The 12,141-nt window shown below is 29.3% G+C and overlaps 1 protein-coding gene across 1 annotated transcript; it reads right to left on the bottom strand.

Annotated features, from left to right (window-relative positions):
* Positions 1–2,411: 2,411 nt before the first annotated feature.
* On the bottom strand, positions 2,412–10,551 carry Defb114 (defensin beta 114). The gene is made up of 2 exons (XM_026400870.1): positions 10,494–10,551; positions 2,412–2,554 (listed from the first exon to the last, which is right to left on the bottom strand). The coding sequence occupies exons 1-2, from the start codon at positions 10,549–10,551 to the stop codon at positions 2,412–2,414; spliced, it is 201 nt and encodes a 66-aa protein (XP_026256655.1).
* Positions 10,552–12,141: the final 1,590 nt, after the last annotated feature.

Here is a 12,141-nt window from a genome sequence, read left to right as displayed (position 1 = left end):
TATACTGAAAAACCAGCTTAGTAATTTGTTTAAAATTACATGAGTCAGTAATAAGTACTGGGGGATTAAAACCAGAAATATCTTTTTCCAGTGTTCCCAGTTTTTCAGTTTAGCTTTCAAACTACATTAAAAACCATAAAATTCAGAATACAATGTTGCTTGTTTTGTATAGATGAGAGATATTTTAAATTTCTAGGCAAAATGTTTATAACATTTACTAATACCTATATGTAATTACAAATCTATGCTAGGCCTGAGTAAGATGAAGGAAACATGAATAATACTTTCTAAACACTTATAATTTCCTTGTAACCTAGCTGTGAATCCAAGAGAAAATCCATCTATGGGCACCATCTGTAGGAAAATAACATAATGAGTGATTACATGGTTCTGCCAATCTCACATGTGAAGTTAAAATTGGACATTTTCACATCATTTTTATTTCTAACTACTTCATCAAATGGGGATATTAAGATATGGAAATTCTGGGGCTGGGAATGTGGCTCAGCGGTTGAGTGTTCACCTAGCATGGGCAGGGCCTGGGTTCGATCCTCAGCACCACATAAATATAAAGGTATTGTGTTGTATCTATCTACACCTAAAAAATAAAAAAAAGACATTTTGTCCAATTACAACTAAAAAAAAATATATTTAAAAAAAGATAACGGGAATTCTGGACATAGATTCTTTACTGACTCTAACCGTGGGCAGAATTCAGTTTATCATCCCTCACAATCCTGCACATTTGTTGTCCCCATTCCCAAAGTTTTTCCAAAGTGTTGAGGGCTATCTTGGAAATGAGCACTGTCTGTTCAGTTTCAAGAGTTCAGTGTGTAGACTTCTTCAAATCCTTTAGTCATTTCCAAGTATCAATTCACTTGCCCACTTTGGGATTGGAAAATACCTACCGATTTTATCTGCTGTAACCATATTGGCATTCTGTCCTGTCCAAGTGAATGCAGTTGCCACTATAGGGCCTTTCTATCTGCAGGTCCATCAAAAGGCCCCAATTCTTCCATCTGAGTTCTCCCACGCAGTCAGAGATTGCTCATAGAATTAAGACATCAGGTAGCTCCTAATGTCTTAATTATCTTGTATGTTTGTTAGTTTTCTCCATGCACTTACATGTTCAATTATGTGGCTATGTTCTGTTACCTATCTTTTAGATTTTCCCATGGATCTTGATTTTACTATCTGGTTATTTCACTTTCAACAACTGTGTTGCTGTTGCATCTTATTTGATGCCCTTTCCTTAAAACTTTAGTGTAAATTTTGGGTATTTGCTTTATTTGTCATTGCATTTGACTTTTAAAAATCTGTTCCTCATCCCTACTGCTCTATACATGTGTCTTTTTGTCTTTAATCCTCACATCTGATCCTTGTACCAGTCTCTTAGCCTACATTAGCTATCCTCTTTGACTCTTACTTCTGCATTCCTTTGACTTCACTTTGTTTCACATCATTCAAACCTCCAATATCTATTTGATCCCTAATTTGGTCCAGGATTCCAGTTCTTGTCATTTATTTTAATTATTATGATAGACATTCACAAAGTCTACCATTAAAAACAGAATAAACAAAATAATAATCCTAGACCAGTAGCTAATGTTTAAAAACAAATATGTTTGGGCATCTGGAAAAACTGACAAATGGTTAATATATCCTTTATTTATAGCTGTGAAACAAATTATATTCTCCATAATCCCTCCCCCAACTCTTAATATAAGAGAAACCACTTGTGATGTCTAGTACTTACATTGAAGTTGAAATAACAAACTTCTTCCATCCCATCCAGGGCTATGCTAGAAAACTGTAATATTAGGCCCAGCTAATGTTTATGAGTCTAGATTCTTCAGCTAAAGTCCAGATTGTATTTAAACCCAGTTCCTAATAGATCAAATGGTGTTAGACTAGCATGACTTTTTAAATGAACAGAAGAGAGGGAGGGACAAAGAGTGTATCTATGCTATACTCTAGCTTACACTTTAGTTCTTATTTAAGTTTTTTCTGTGTCTTGATTCTCAATAATCTTATTGTGATATTAGATCACTGATAAACCCAGGAATATTGGTTTTCATGAATCAAAATTTTAATGAGATGATGATAAAATTGGGAAATGTTCAATTGTATAAGTTAGGGGACCCAAGACAGTTTCAGCATGAGCCTCAGTTGAAGCAATCCTAATACTCATGTCATAGGAAATCAGCTCCAGAAACACATCTGCTCAAACTTCTGGCTCAGAGAGAGTTCCTATTTCATTGCATTCTATAGGGTAATAAGCATCTAAAAGGGATGATAACAATATTGACTTGTGTATTTAATTATTTATTTCACAGGCTTTAATTATATTTATCCAGTGCTTTAATGTACATACAACTTCTTTGTTCAGAGATATGTCCTCTTTTTCAAAATCAATCGTCCTCAAAGATCTCAAGGCAGCAAATATTACGTACTGAGAAACATATATCAATTTGCTTTTCTGTTTTATAACAGTTTCTTCTACAGTTACCATAACGTTTGGTACAGCGCTCAGCATCAATTAAGGAACACGTGGCTAAAGCAAAAAAAAAGAGAGTAACTGAAATTACTGATCTTTTATTTAAATATATATAGTTCTTACTACAGAAAGTGCTATGTGTACATTGTACCAAGTTTAGAAACTGCCAAAAATACACTATAAATATTTTATGTTATATATGCAAAAATTGAAAGTAATTTTAATTAATACCCAATGAAAATTTTCATGCTCTATATTACTCTCAGCAAGATTCAGGACTTTTTCAGAGCTCCAATCTATTCAATTGTTATTATATGTAACAATTTATATTCAATATTTTACCTATTTTTGGAAAATTAGGTCAAATCTAAGGTTTTAGTCTTTTTGAATTATGAAAAAACATGCATTCAAATTTTTGGGTGCTATATAATTAACATAGTTTTAACAGAGTTTGATCCTACAATTCTAATTTACACTGCCATGAACAATGTGTACAATATTTGCCCTAAATAAAAAAAATCATTGATAATAATGGTTTTTATTTCTTTGATTATTTACCTTAAATAGTTTCTTTCTTTATCTTAAATTGATTGTTCTTATACTTCACTGCTTATCTTGATTGGATAATTTTTCAAATGATTTTACTGGATCCATTATGGATAATAACTTTGTCATATTCATTACAAATTGTTCTTCATTGGTTATTGTTTTTCATATTTTTAGAGGTAGTTGTAGACAATAACAATTTTGTTACATTGATAAATGGATATTTCTTTTCAAAATGTAAAAAAAAAAACCTATAATTCTGACATTTAGAAATTCATAGAAAAATTTTCAGTTTTAATGTATTATTTCACCTTTATAGCAAGATGCTCTTACATAAATTCATATAATATTTTATTTATTATGCTATTTTTCTTTTTACATTAACTGCAATTTTCAGATATGTAGTTTATTTCATTTTTCTTAAATAATTGTCTCCCACTATTTAATGAAAAAAACAACAACCTTGCTACATGCTTTGAAATGACTTTCTCTATATTCTTAATGTTGTATGTGATGTTCTAGATTCTCACACACTCTAAATATTTTTTAGATATGTTAAGTTTTATGGATATCCATAGATCATTGCAACTTAGATAAGCTTAGATTAACTAAGGCATTATAGAAAAAAAACATGCAATTTAGTCTATTTTATTTCTTTGATGTTTAAATTTTTAAAAGGAAGTAAACTTGCAAAACAGTGTCAAAACATAAATTATCAGTTAAGTGTTATTAAAAATCAATTGTTTAGGTGGAGAAATAGAACATCCCCAGCATGGCATTTGTGCTCCTTCATGGTCACCATCATATCCACTCCTTCCTTTCCAAAGCAAATTGTCTTTCCTTATACTATTTTGTTTAAATGTGCTTGTTTTAAAACTTTTTTGAATGCAACTGTATAACATCTATATTATTATTATTATTATTATTATTATTATTATATATTTCAATATGTTGTGTCTGGTTTCATTAACTAAAAAAAAATGTTGTTTTTGAGATTTGTCCATATTTTGCACTGTAATACTTTCATTTTGATTAACAGTTAGCAGTCCTTTATACATATATATTTTATCCTTATCTACAATAAATATTTAGATAGTCTCCAGTTTTTGGATGTTCTTACAATTGACTCTTGACACACATGCTCATTTCTTTTGGGTATATCGCTAAAGGAAGAATAGAAGGATAAAGTGTCTGCATAGCTTCAAGTTTAGAAGAGAATGACACACATTTTTCCAAATCATTTGTTCTAATTTAAAACTTCTAACAGCATTATATATTAACTGCACACATTCTTAAACCTTACCAAAGCTAAATATTTTTAATTTAATATTTCTGACATTTGTAGAGATACTTTATACAGTGTTACCTCTTCTCATATTTTACAATGATGTGTTCATTTTTCTTATTACTAAGGAAATATAACATCTTTTATAATGTTAATTGATTTTTGTAGATCTAAATGTTTTAGAAATTAACCAATCTTCTCCCATTTTTATTAGGTGGTATTTTCATATTGATTTTAATGAATTCTTTATATATTATGTGTATATATTCCTTGCCTGCTAAATACATTACACATAGATTTCCCAGTATAGAACTTGTCTTTTTACTCAATGATGTTTTTGATTTTTAAAATTGCCTTATTTTAATATAGTCAATGCTATCATTTCATATTGATTGAAAAGTACTACACCTGGCATGTTCAAATCATCTCCTCTTTTTAACTTGTATGATTTGCTGTTTTGTGTTTGTGATTTCACTTATAGTAATTTTGGAATTGGTTTTTGGCTATGGTAAGAGAAAGTTGTTAAATTCCTTTCTTTACCTTATGTGGTAATATAAAGAAATAAATCCTTTTCCTTGAAATATTCATTTGTCAGATTGGTTTCTGCCTTGCCATCTTCATCATTAATAGAAGTTTTATGGTTTATGTAGATCTTTTTTATGGATTCTCTGTTCTGTTTCATTAATGTTTCTTTTCAATATATCATTGCATTGTTGAATAAGTCCTCCCATCTAAGTCTTAGGACAAGAATTTATAAATTATTATCTAGTGTTTAATTTTTTCATACAAATTTAAAATGACTATTCCAGATTTCACAAAATAAAACAAATATCAACTTTTAGGATAAGATTAAGATTTCATTAACTCTATGTATCATATTGAAATATACCAACAACTTTCCAGCAATGTATCCTCCAATCCACTAACATGCATATCCTTCCATGAACTTAGATCTTCTTTAATTTCGTGATAATACTTTTTAGCTCACTATGTAGAGGTTTTTAAATCTTTCTTCGGATTATTTCCTTGTAACTAGTATTTTTAATGATATTCTAAATGATATTGAATTCATAATGTGATTTTCTTCTAAGTACTATTATATAGAAATTGATTATATATTGATTTTTATCAAATTTTCTAACTCATTCATTATTTTATCAGAGGATCCCTTTGCTTTCTCTAGATATAATCAAAGAAGTGAATAATGATGATTTTTTTTCTGTTCAAAACTTTAAAAATGCATTTTTTTTCTTAAGCACTAAATAGAACTCTATTATCATGTGTATTGGTATTAAAGATGGATGGTACTCTTATTTATAATCTCAAATGGAAATTTTTAATTACTTGGTAGGAAATTTATTAGATAGTATTTTTAGTATTGTTAAGCCTCATTAGGTGCAGGATCTTAATTATATATTTCATTAACTTATGGGGATTTTAAAAAATAGTAATTTTACTGAAATCATTTTATATATTGATTCAATCATATAATATTTCTTTTCTAAAATGTTCATGTGGTAATATTGATTTTAGAGAGCTATATTAATCTTACAATCCAGGAATTCAAGCAAATTTGTGAAATAATCAGATTTTGATGGTAGGTTTTACTTTTCTTCAGGATTTCTGTACATAAAGTCATGAATGAGATTTGCCTTTAATTTTCTCTTTTAACCCATTTAGGCCTCAAGTTTTAAATTCTGCAGATATTTAAATGAAACTGACAAAGCCATATTAAAATAGGTTGGAAATAATAATTTAGAGCTTATTATAAAATTAATTATCATTAATAACATTATGATGGCATTAATAATATTTAATATTTATTTATCAGTAGTAATTCACATATTACTTTTATAAACTAATAGAACTCTAAAAAAATGTTTTCAAAGTTACCATAATTGATATATTTGTTGGTCAATGTAAATTTTTCAGATATTCCAAAAATAGGATGATGGGACATAATTGGTTAAAGTCCTTAGTTTTAAATGAGGGATTTTTTTGAGGGGATTTTTCCCCCTAGGAATTATACACTATTTACAATTTTAATGTATTATTATGAAGTTGCTCATAATATTTTTACATGATAATCTTGATGCCTGTAGCACATATACTGGCCTCTCAAATGGTTTATTTTTGCCCTGTCTCCTTTTCTATATAGTTTTGTTAAAGATTTCTAATTTTATTAGTATTCAAAATAAAATGTGACCTTTGAAACTGTTCTCTCTTGTGCAATTTCTAGTTTATTAATATCTGCCTATGTTTTAGTATACATTTGTTACTGAGAGTTTAATTTGATTATAATTTTCTAACCTTGAGAGTTACATTTTTGTTGCACTTAAATGTTTTTAATATTGTATTTTATTTAAGCCAGTATATCCAAAGTATTATCATTTCAATATATAATAAAGATTTTTAAAAATTCTTAATAAGATATTTATATCTGTTTTGTGTTAAGTCTTTTAAAATCTAGTGTATATGTTATATTACATCAACATCACAATTTAGATGCAAAATTTTTATCAGAAAATCTGATATTAGATTGAAAATTGTATTAAATCTCTGTAATATATAGCTGGAAAACTGGATTCACATAACAGGTTCTTTCAAACATGCTTAAATATCTTTAAGTCTTGTAAATTTTAAAATATGCTTTTAAACATCTAAATTTAGGTGTTTCATACTAAATTGAAAAACATCTTTATCAAATATGATGGAAACAAATATATTATTAGGCCTTGGCTAAAAATAATCTGCCCACATGATTAAATTTTAATTGTTTCAGGGCTACTTAATAAAAGTAGTAGAGATGAAAACTACATTCTGGAATATGTTGTCAGAAAAAATATTGGTATATGACTATCAAGATCAATCAAAGGAAAAATCCTATGACCTAGACGTATGGAGGGAGGGTGGGAAGCATATGCTGTAACAAACTTATTTTACTATCACCTATAGCTAATATCATGCAATAATTATGCATGTATTTATTGTAATATTTTTATAGCCTTAATGCTCATAATATCTCAGTATAATGGCCCTGCACTGTCTAAATAGGTAGCCACTGGCTTCTTATGGCTCTCAAGTACTTTAAATGTGGGAATGTAACTAAGGAAGTACATTTTAATTTTTTTAATTTTAATTTTAAACATACAGATACAACTATATAAATTTCCTTATAACATCATGTCACATCATTCAATGAGCTTTGAGTTATCTCATTTAAATTATAACTTAGTTTGAATCATTTTCTAATATCCTTTGATGTTTATTTTTCAAATTAAAGATCTGTTAATCTTCATGTTTAAATTTTCTATATTTTATATCTGTGATAGTATTTGTTTTTCTCTTTTCTTTGTAGTTAAGATGTATTATCATCTTCCAATGTTAACATCACAGAGTTTTCTACTTTCAACTTTTTAATAGAAGTTTTCTTTTTATTTATCAAGTAAGCAAATTTTCTTGGTGATTAACTCCCCTTGATTTAAAACTTAGTAAATCTTAGAGTATCAGAATCAATAATCTCTTCCTGGCAACATTTCATCATCAATGAATTTATCTTCTTCACTGTTCTCAACTCAGCCTCCCATTCACCATGCAATATATCGCAGTCACCAAGGTCACTGTGATTCTCCTTTTGAGATCCCTGGCCTGTGTAACATGCCTAAAGAACAGCCTACCTTGAACACCTTGTATTTGTTCTCTACTATTTCCTCTTATCTCTGTTTTTTTTTTAAATCTATGCTCCTATTCCTCCTGCCATATTTCTTGAAATATTTCACTATGATAAGCAATGTAGGAAATGCTTTGCTTATGTTACTTATTTTACTCTTTGCAAAAACCTTAGAAAATTAATTATATTATCATTCATTGTATGATAAAAACCTGCAACTCCCTTGTCAGCCACATGGAGACACTGGACCTTAATATGAATCCTGTTCTATGTGATGGCAGGCTTGCTCTCTCAGCCATAATGGTGTGCTGCCTTCACTCTCTCTGTGGATTCTGTTTATTTGTACCCTACTTAAAAGACTGCTGATTCCTGCATGTTTCAAGCACTATCAGTGTTCATCTGCATCGGTTTTCCACAACTGGTTTGACATGGTATTACCTTGATTAGACCAAACCCTGTTCTTACTGCTTCATAAAGCATCCAGTTAAACTGAACATTTTTTGTTGCTTTTTTTTTAATAACTTTTAGGTTTTACCAATAGCCAAACCATATCCTAGTGCAACTTATGTGTTCTGTTTTGTGAATTCCTTCAAAACGCTCCATTCTGATACCTTGCATTACTCCACCTGTTTTCTTGGTTAGTCAAAGGTCAAATATAGAATCTTTCTTTCATTCTAGTATATGTTATAACTTGGTACCTGATAGATGATCCAGAAGTAATGTAAATTCTGTGGTCACTGTTCTTATACCAAGTATCTTCAAAGCCCTAAAGCTTACTACAGTGCACAGCAAATGTAGAGTCTGATGATGTATCTACTATACATCTGAGGTACAGATTTCTTGCTGTATGTATGACCTTGCTGTTTTTGACCAAATTATTTAGTGAATTTTTTTTAAACCTTAGTATCACTATAGAAAGCATTAGGATGAAATATAAAGAAGAAATATGCCACAATCCAAAAAACCTGCATTTGTATTTCACATCAGATACATGGTAGTGTATATATGTGTGACCCTGAAAATTTTTGTCCTTTGATGTTATTCACCTCTTTTATAAAAGAGGCAGTAATATTCATCTCAGTGTTATTGAGAGGGTCAGATTAGATATCTACATGAAAATTATAGAATATAAAAATATTCAATGGTTTTTGCCATGTATGCACTAATCATATTTATCTTCTGCCTTTCTTCTCATTTTCCAATGTCTAACACTAGTGTCTTACTCTGAATTTCAAAACTGTTCATTAGAGATTTCTGGACATTTCCCTAAACTTCCACCATTAGATAATATTTAGATAATATTTATATGTTTCTAAATAAGAATAATTCATTGATTTATCTATGTTTATTTGACTCAATGTAAGTGTGCTAGAGAATTACAGTAAATTGTATGGCTGTTCTTAGTGTCTGGTATTGTGTGCATTGGAACACGAGTTAATCTACCTTAGATGGTCATTGATTGACACATTAGCACCGTGAGCTTTGATGACTTTCCTCATTTTATTTGAAATCCTACTTCCTCAGGCCACATGCAGTATTAACAGCAACAATGATAGTAAATAATGGCACCTAAACTGGTTAGACCAATTTTTAGTGTGTAGAGCGACTTTCCAATACATTATTTCACTAAATCATAACTTAAGTCTATTGAGCAACAGGTATAAAATTATATATCAGTTTTTAAATTTAAAAAACAGTGTTTATTACTGGCCATGCTTAAAATTTCTTCACCTTCTTTCTAGGATGCCAACATTGCAGTTAAATTATCTGGGTGACAATGTTCACGGACCTATTTCATAATGAGCTATTCATAAAGTTGAGATCTGAATTTGAATCCAGTTTTCTTTATCACGTATGATGCAACTTTTGAACTTCCAACTTTTGTAGGTTCATATTAGAATATGTATGAATATAAATTTATATCTCAATTTTTAGAGAGACCACATTGCCTCAGAGGCTTCATTTATTTTTATTAGAGTCTTTACTAATGCATTTACTAATTTGACAGTGATATTTGAGGTACTACCTCTTTATTTGCCCTATCATTCCTACTATATTTCATTAACTATTATATTAAGGGACTGTATCTTCTATTATTTTATAAATTCTGTTGTTGATATCTCAAGATATAAATACAGCTGTTTTAGCTCCATCAATCTTTCCTGAGGACTAATTACTTCTGAATCTTATGTATAAATTTAACAAATTATGGTTTTCTTAGTAATTTAAATATCTAAAAGGAAATATCAAGATCTGGAAAAGATGAAGGCTCTCTCCCTCATCATTCATCTCATTTTATATGCACATTCACTTAGAAAATGAAGTAGATAAAATACACTGGTACAGTAATGTTTTAAATGAGGAATCAAGATTCAGCACACTCAAAACACTCAGTTGGCAATATTAAGAACCTACATTTTCCAATTAATAATCTATTATTTATATTTCTATCTAGAAGTTATATGTTACAAATATTCCAGAAATATTTATTTTACCTTGTAAAATGAAGGTCATGTAACACAGAAAATGAAGAAGGCAGTAAACAATCTTCATTCTGTAGAAAACAGAAGATAAAAAACTTGGCAACAGAATCTACAGTGCTTTTTAAAAAGCAAAGAGGCATTTACTATTTATAGTTTTCTAATGAAAAAGAAACTGTTTTTGTCCGGAAATTGCTTTCAATTTGTGTACTTTTTAATGCTCCAATGGCTAGTGCTGTGGGTAGAACTACTCAAACTTAAAACCCTCAGAAACAACTGGATCTCAGAGAGGAAGCTCTGTGTGGATGTTACCCACAAATGTAGCAGCTTCTTATCAGAGTTAATTGAAAAAGCATCAGCACAAAGGGGCACACATAGAGTGGGTTTCAATAAAGTGGTGATTTTTCCATTTCGTCTATAAAAGGATTGAATGTTCTTTGTTAAACATGGATTACTTTAAAATGTATTTAAGTCACTAATCTGATGTGCCAATTTATCAACATGTTCATTATCCAAAATTCTTAATTGTGTCATCATCCCATTAATTCAGCCCAAATTAGAAATTTACAGAGGCCAAACACTGAGCCTCAACTCATCACTAGTTTTATTATTTCCCCTTTTTTTAGACTCCTTCTAATTATTCATGAATTCTCTTTAGAGTTTTCATTAATTTAAATATTTTTAACATAGCAATTAATGCACACAATAAAGAATGAAAAGAGACAAATTTCAATGAATTGAAGTAATTTTTCACTTTAATTTCCCTATAGACAGGGCTCTAGATGTTACTCACCTCAGAATTAGGACTTCTCTGAGATGTTGTATACACAATATATCTCTTGGTTTCTTAAATTTAAATTCAAATTGCTTAAACTATTTCTTGTGCTGACCTCAAATATTTGAAATTTATATTAATGACTGAAAATTTCTGTAGCTCATCTTTATACATTCAAATACTGGTGTTTTTCTCACACCAACTTTGGTTACAATATTAACTATTTCCCATGTAAAATGAAGATACTAGCTCTCTTGCCTTTCACTCCAGCATTTCTCCACCATTTTCACAATTCATTCACTTTTTACAAATTTTTCTTATATCTTGGATAATATTATCTGTATAATCGGAATTGAAGCACCTACATTTTTAAAAGATTTTAAGACAATAAGCAATACAGATTGTATTGCCTTATTTCATCTGTGTAACATCACAACACCTGTGCTAATCAAAGAAAAATGGTCCTGGTTTCCAGGTCAAAGGATTATTTATTATTATTATTACTGCTATTATATATTTTATTATTATTTTATTTTCACCTTCATTTTCTCTTAAAAGTTTTAAATTTTTTTTCTTAAATTTGCATAATGTTTGATTATGATATTATTAAAAAGTTGTAATCATTTTTCTTGATGTGTGGATTAAAATATATATTAATAAGCCCTATCTTCAAATTTATTTTAGTATGGTTTTCTTATCCTGGGAATCCTAGGGTTACTTCATTATAGTGGACTTTTATGAACCCACACTTTACTCTTGATCTAAATCTGTTGTCTGTGTCTGATGTCCTCTTTTTGTGTTTTTCTCCATCCAGGTAAGTTTTTGCAAAAGATTAAAAAAATGTATATATGAGAATTTCCTTGCTAAAAGATATTTTTATACCTTTAT

Source organism: Urocitellus parryii, chromosome 8, assembly GCF_045843805.1.
Source record: "Urocitellus parryii isolate mUroPar1 chromosome 8, mUroPar1.hap1, whole genome shotgun sequence".
Classification (NCBI taxonomy): Eukaryota; Metazoa; Chordata; class Mammalia; order Rodentia; family Sciuridae; genus Urocitellus; species Urocitellus parryii.
The sequence above is the reverse complement of the archived record's forward strand: the minus strand, read 5'-3'. Positions and strand labels throughout refer to the sequence as shown.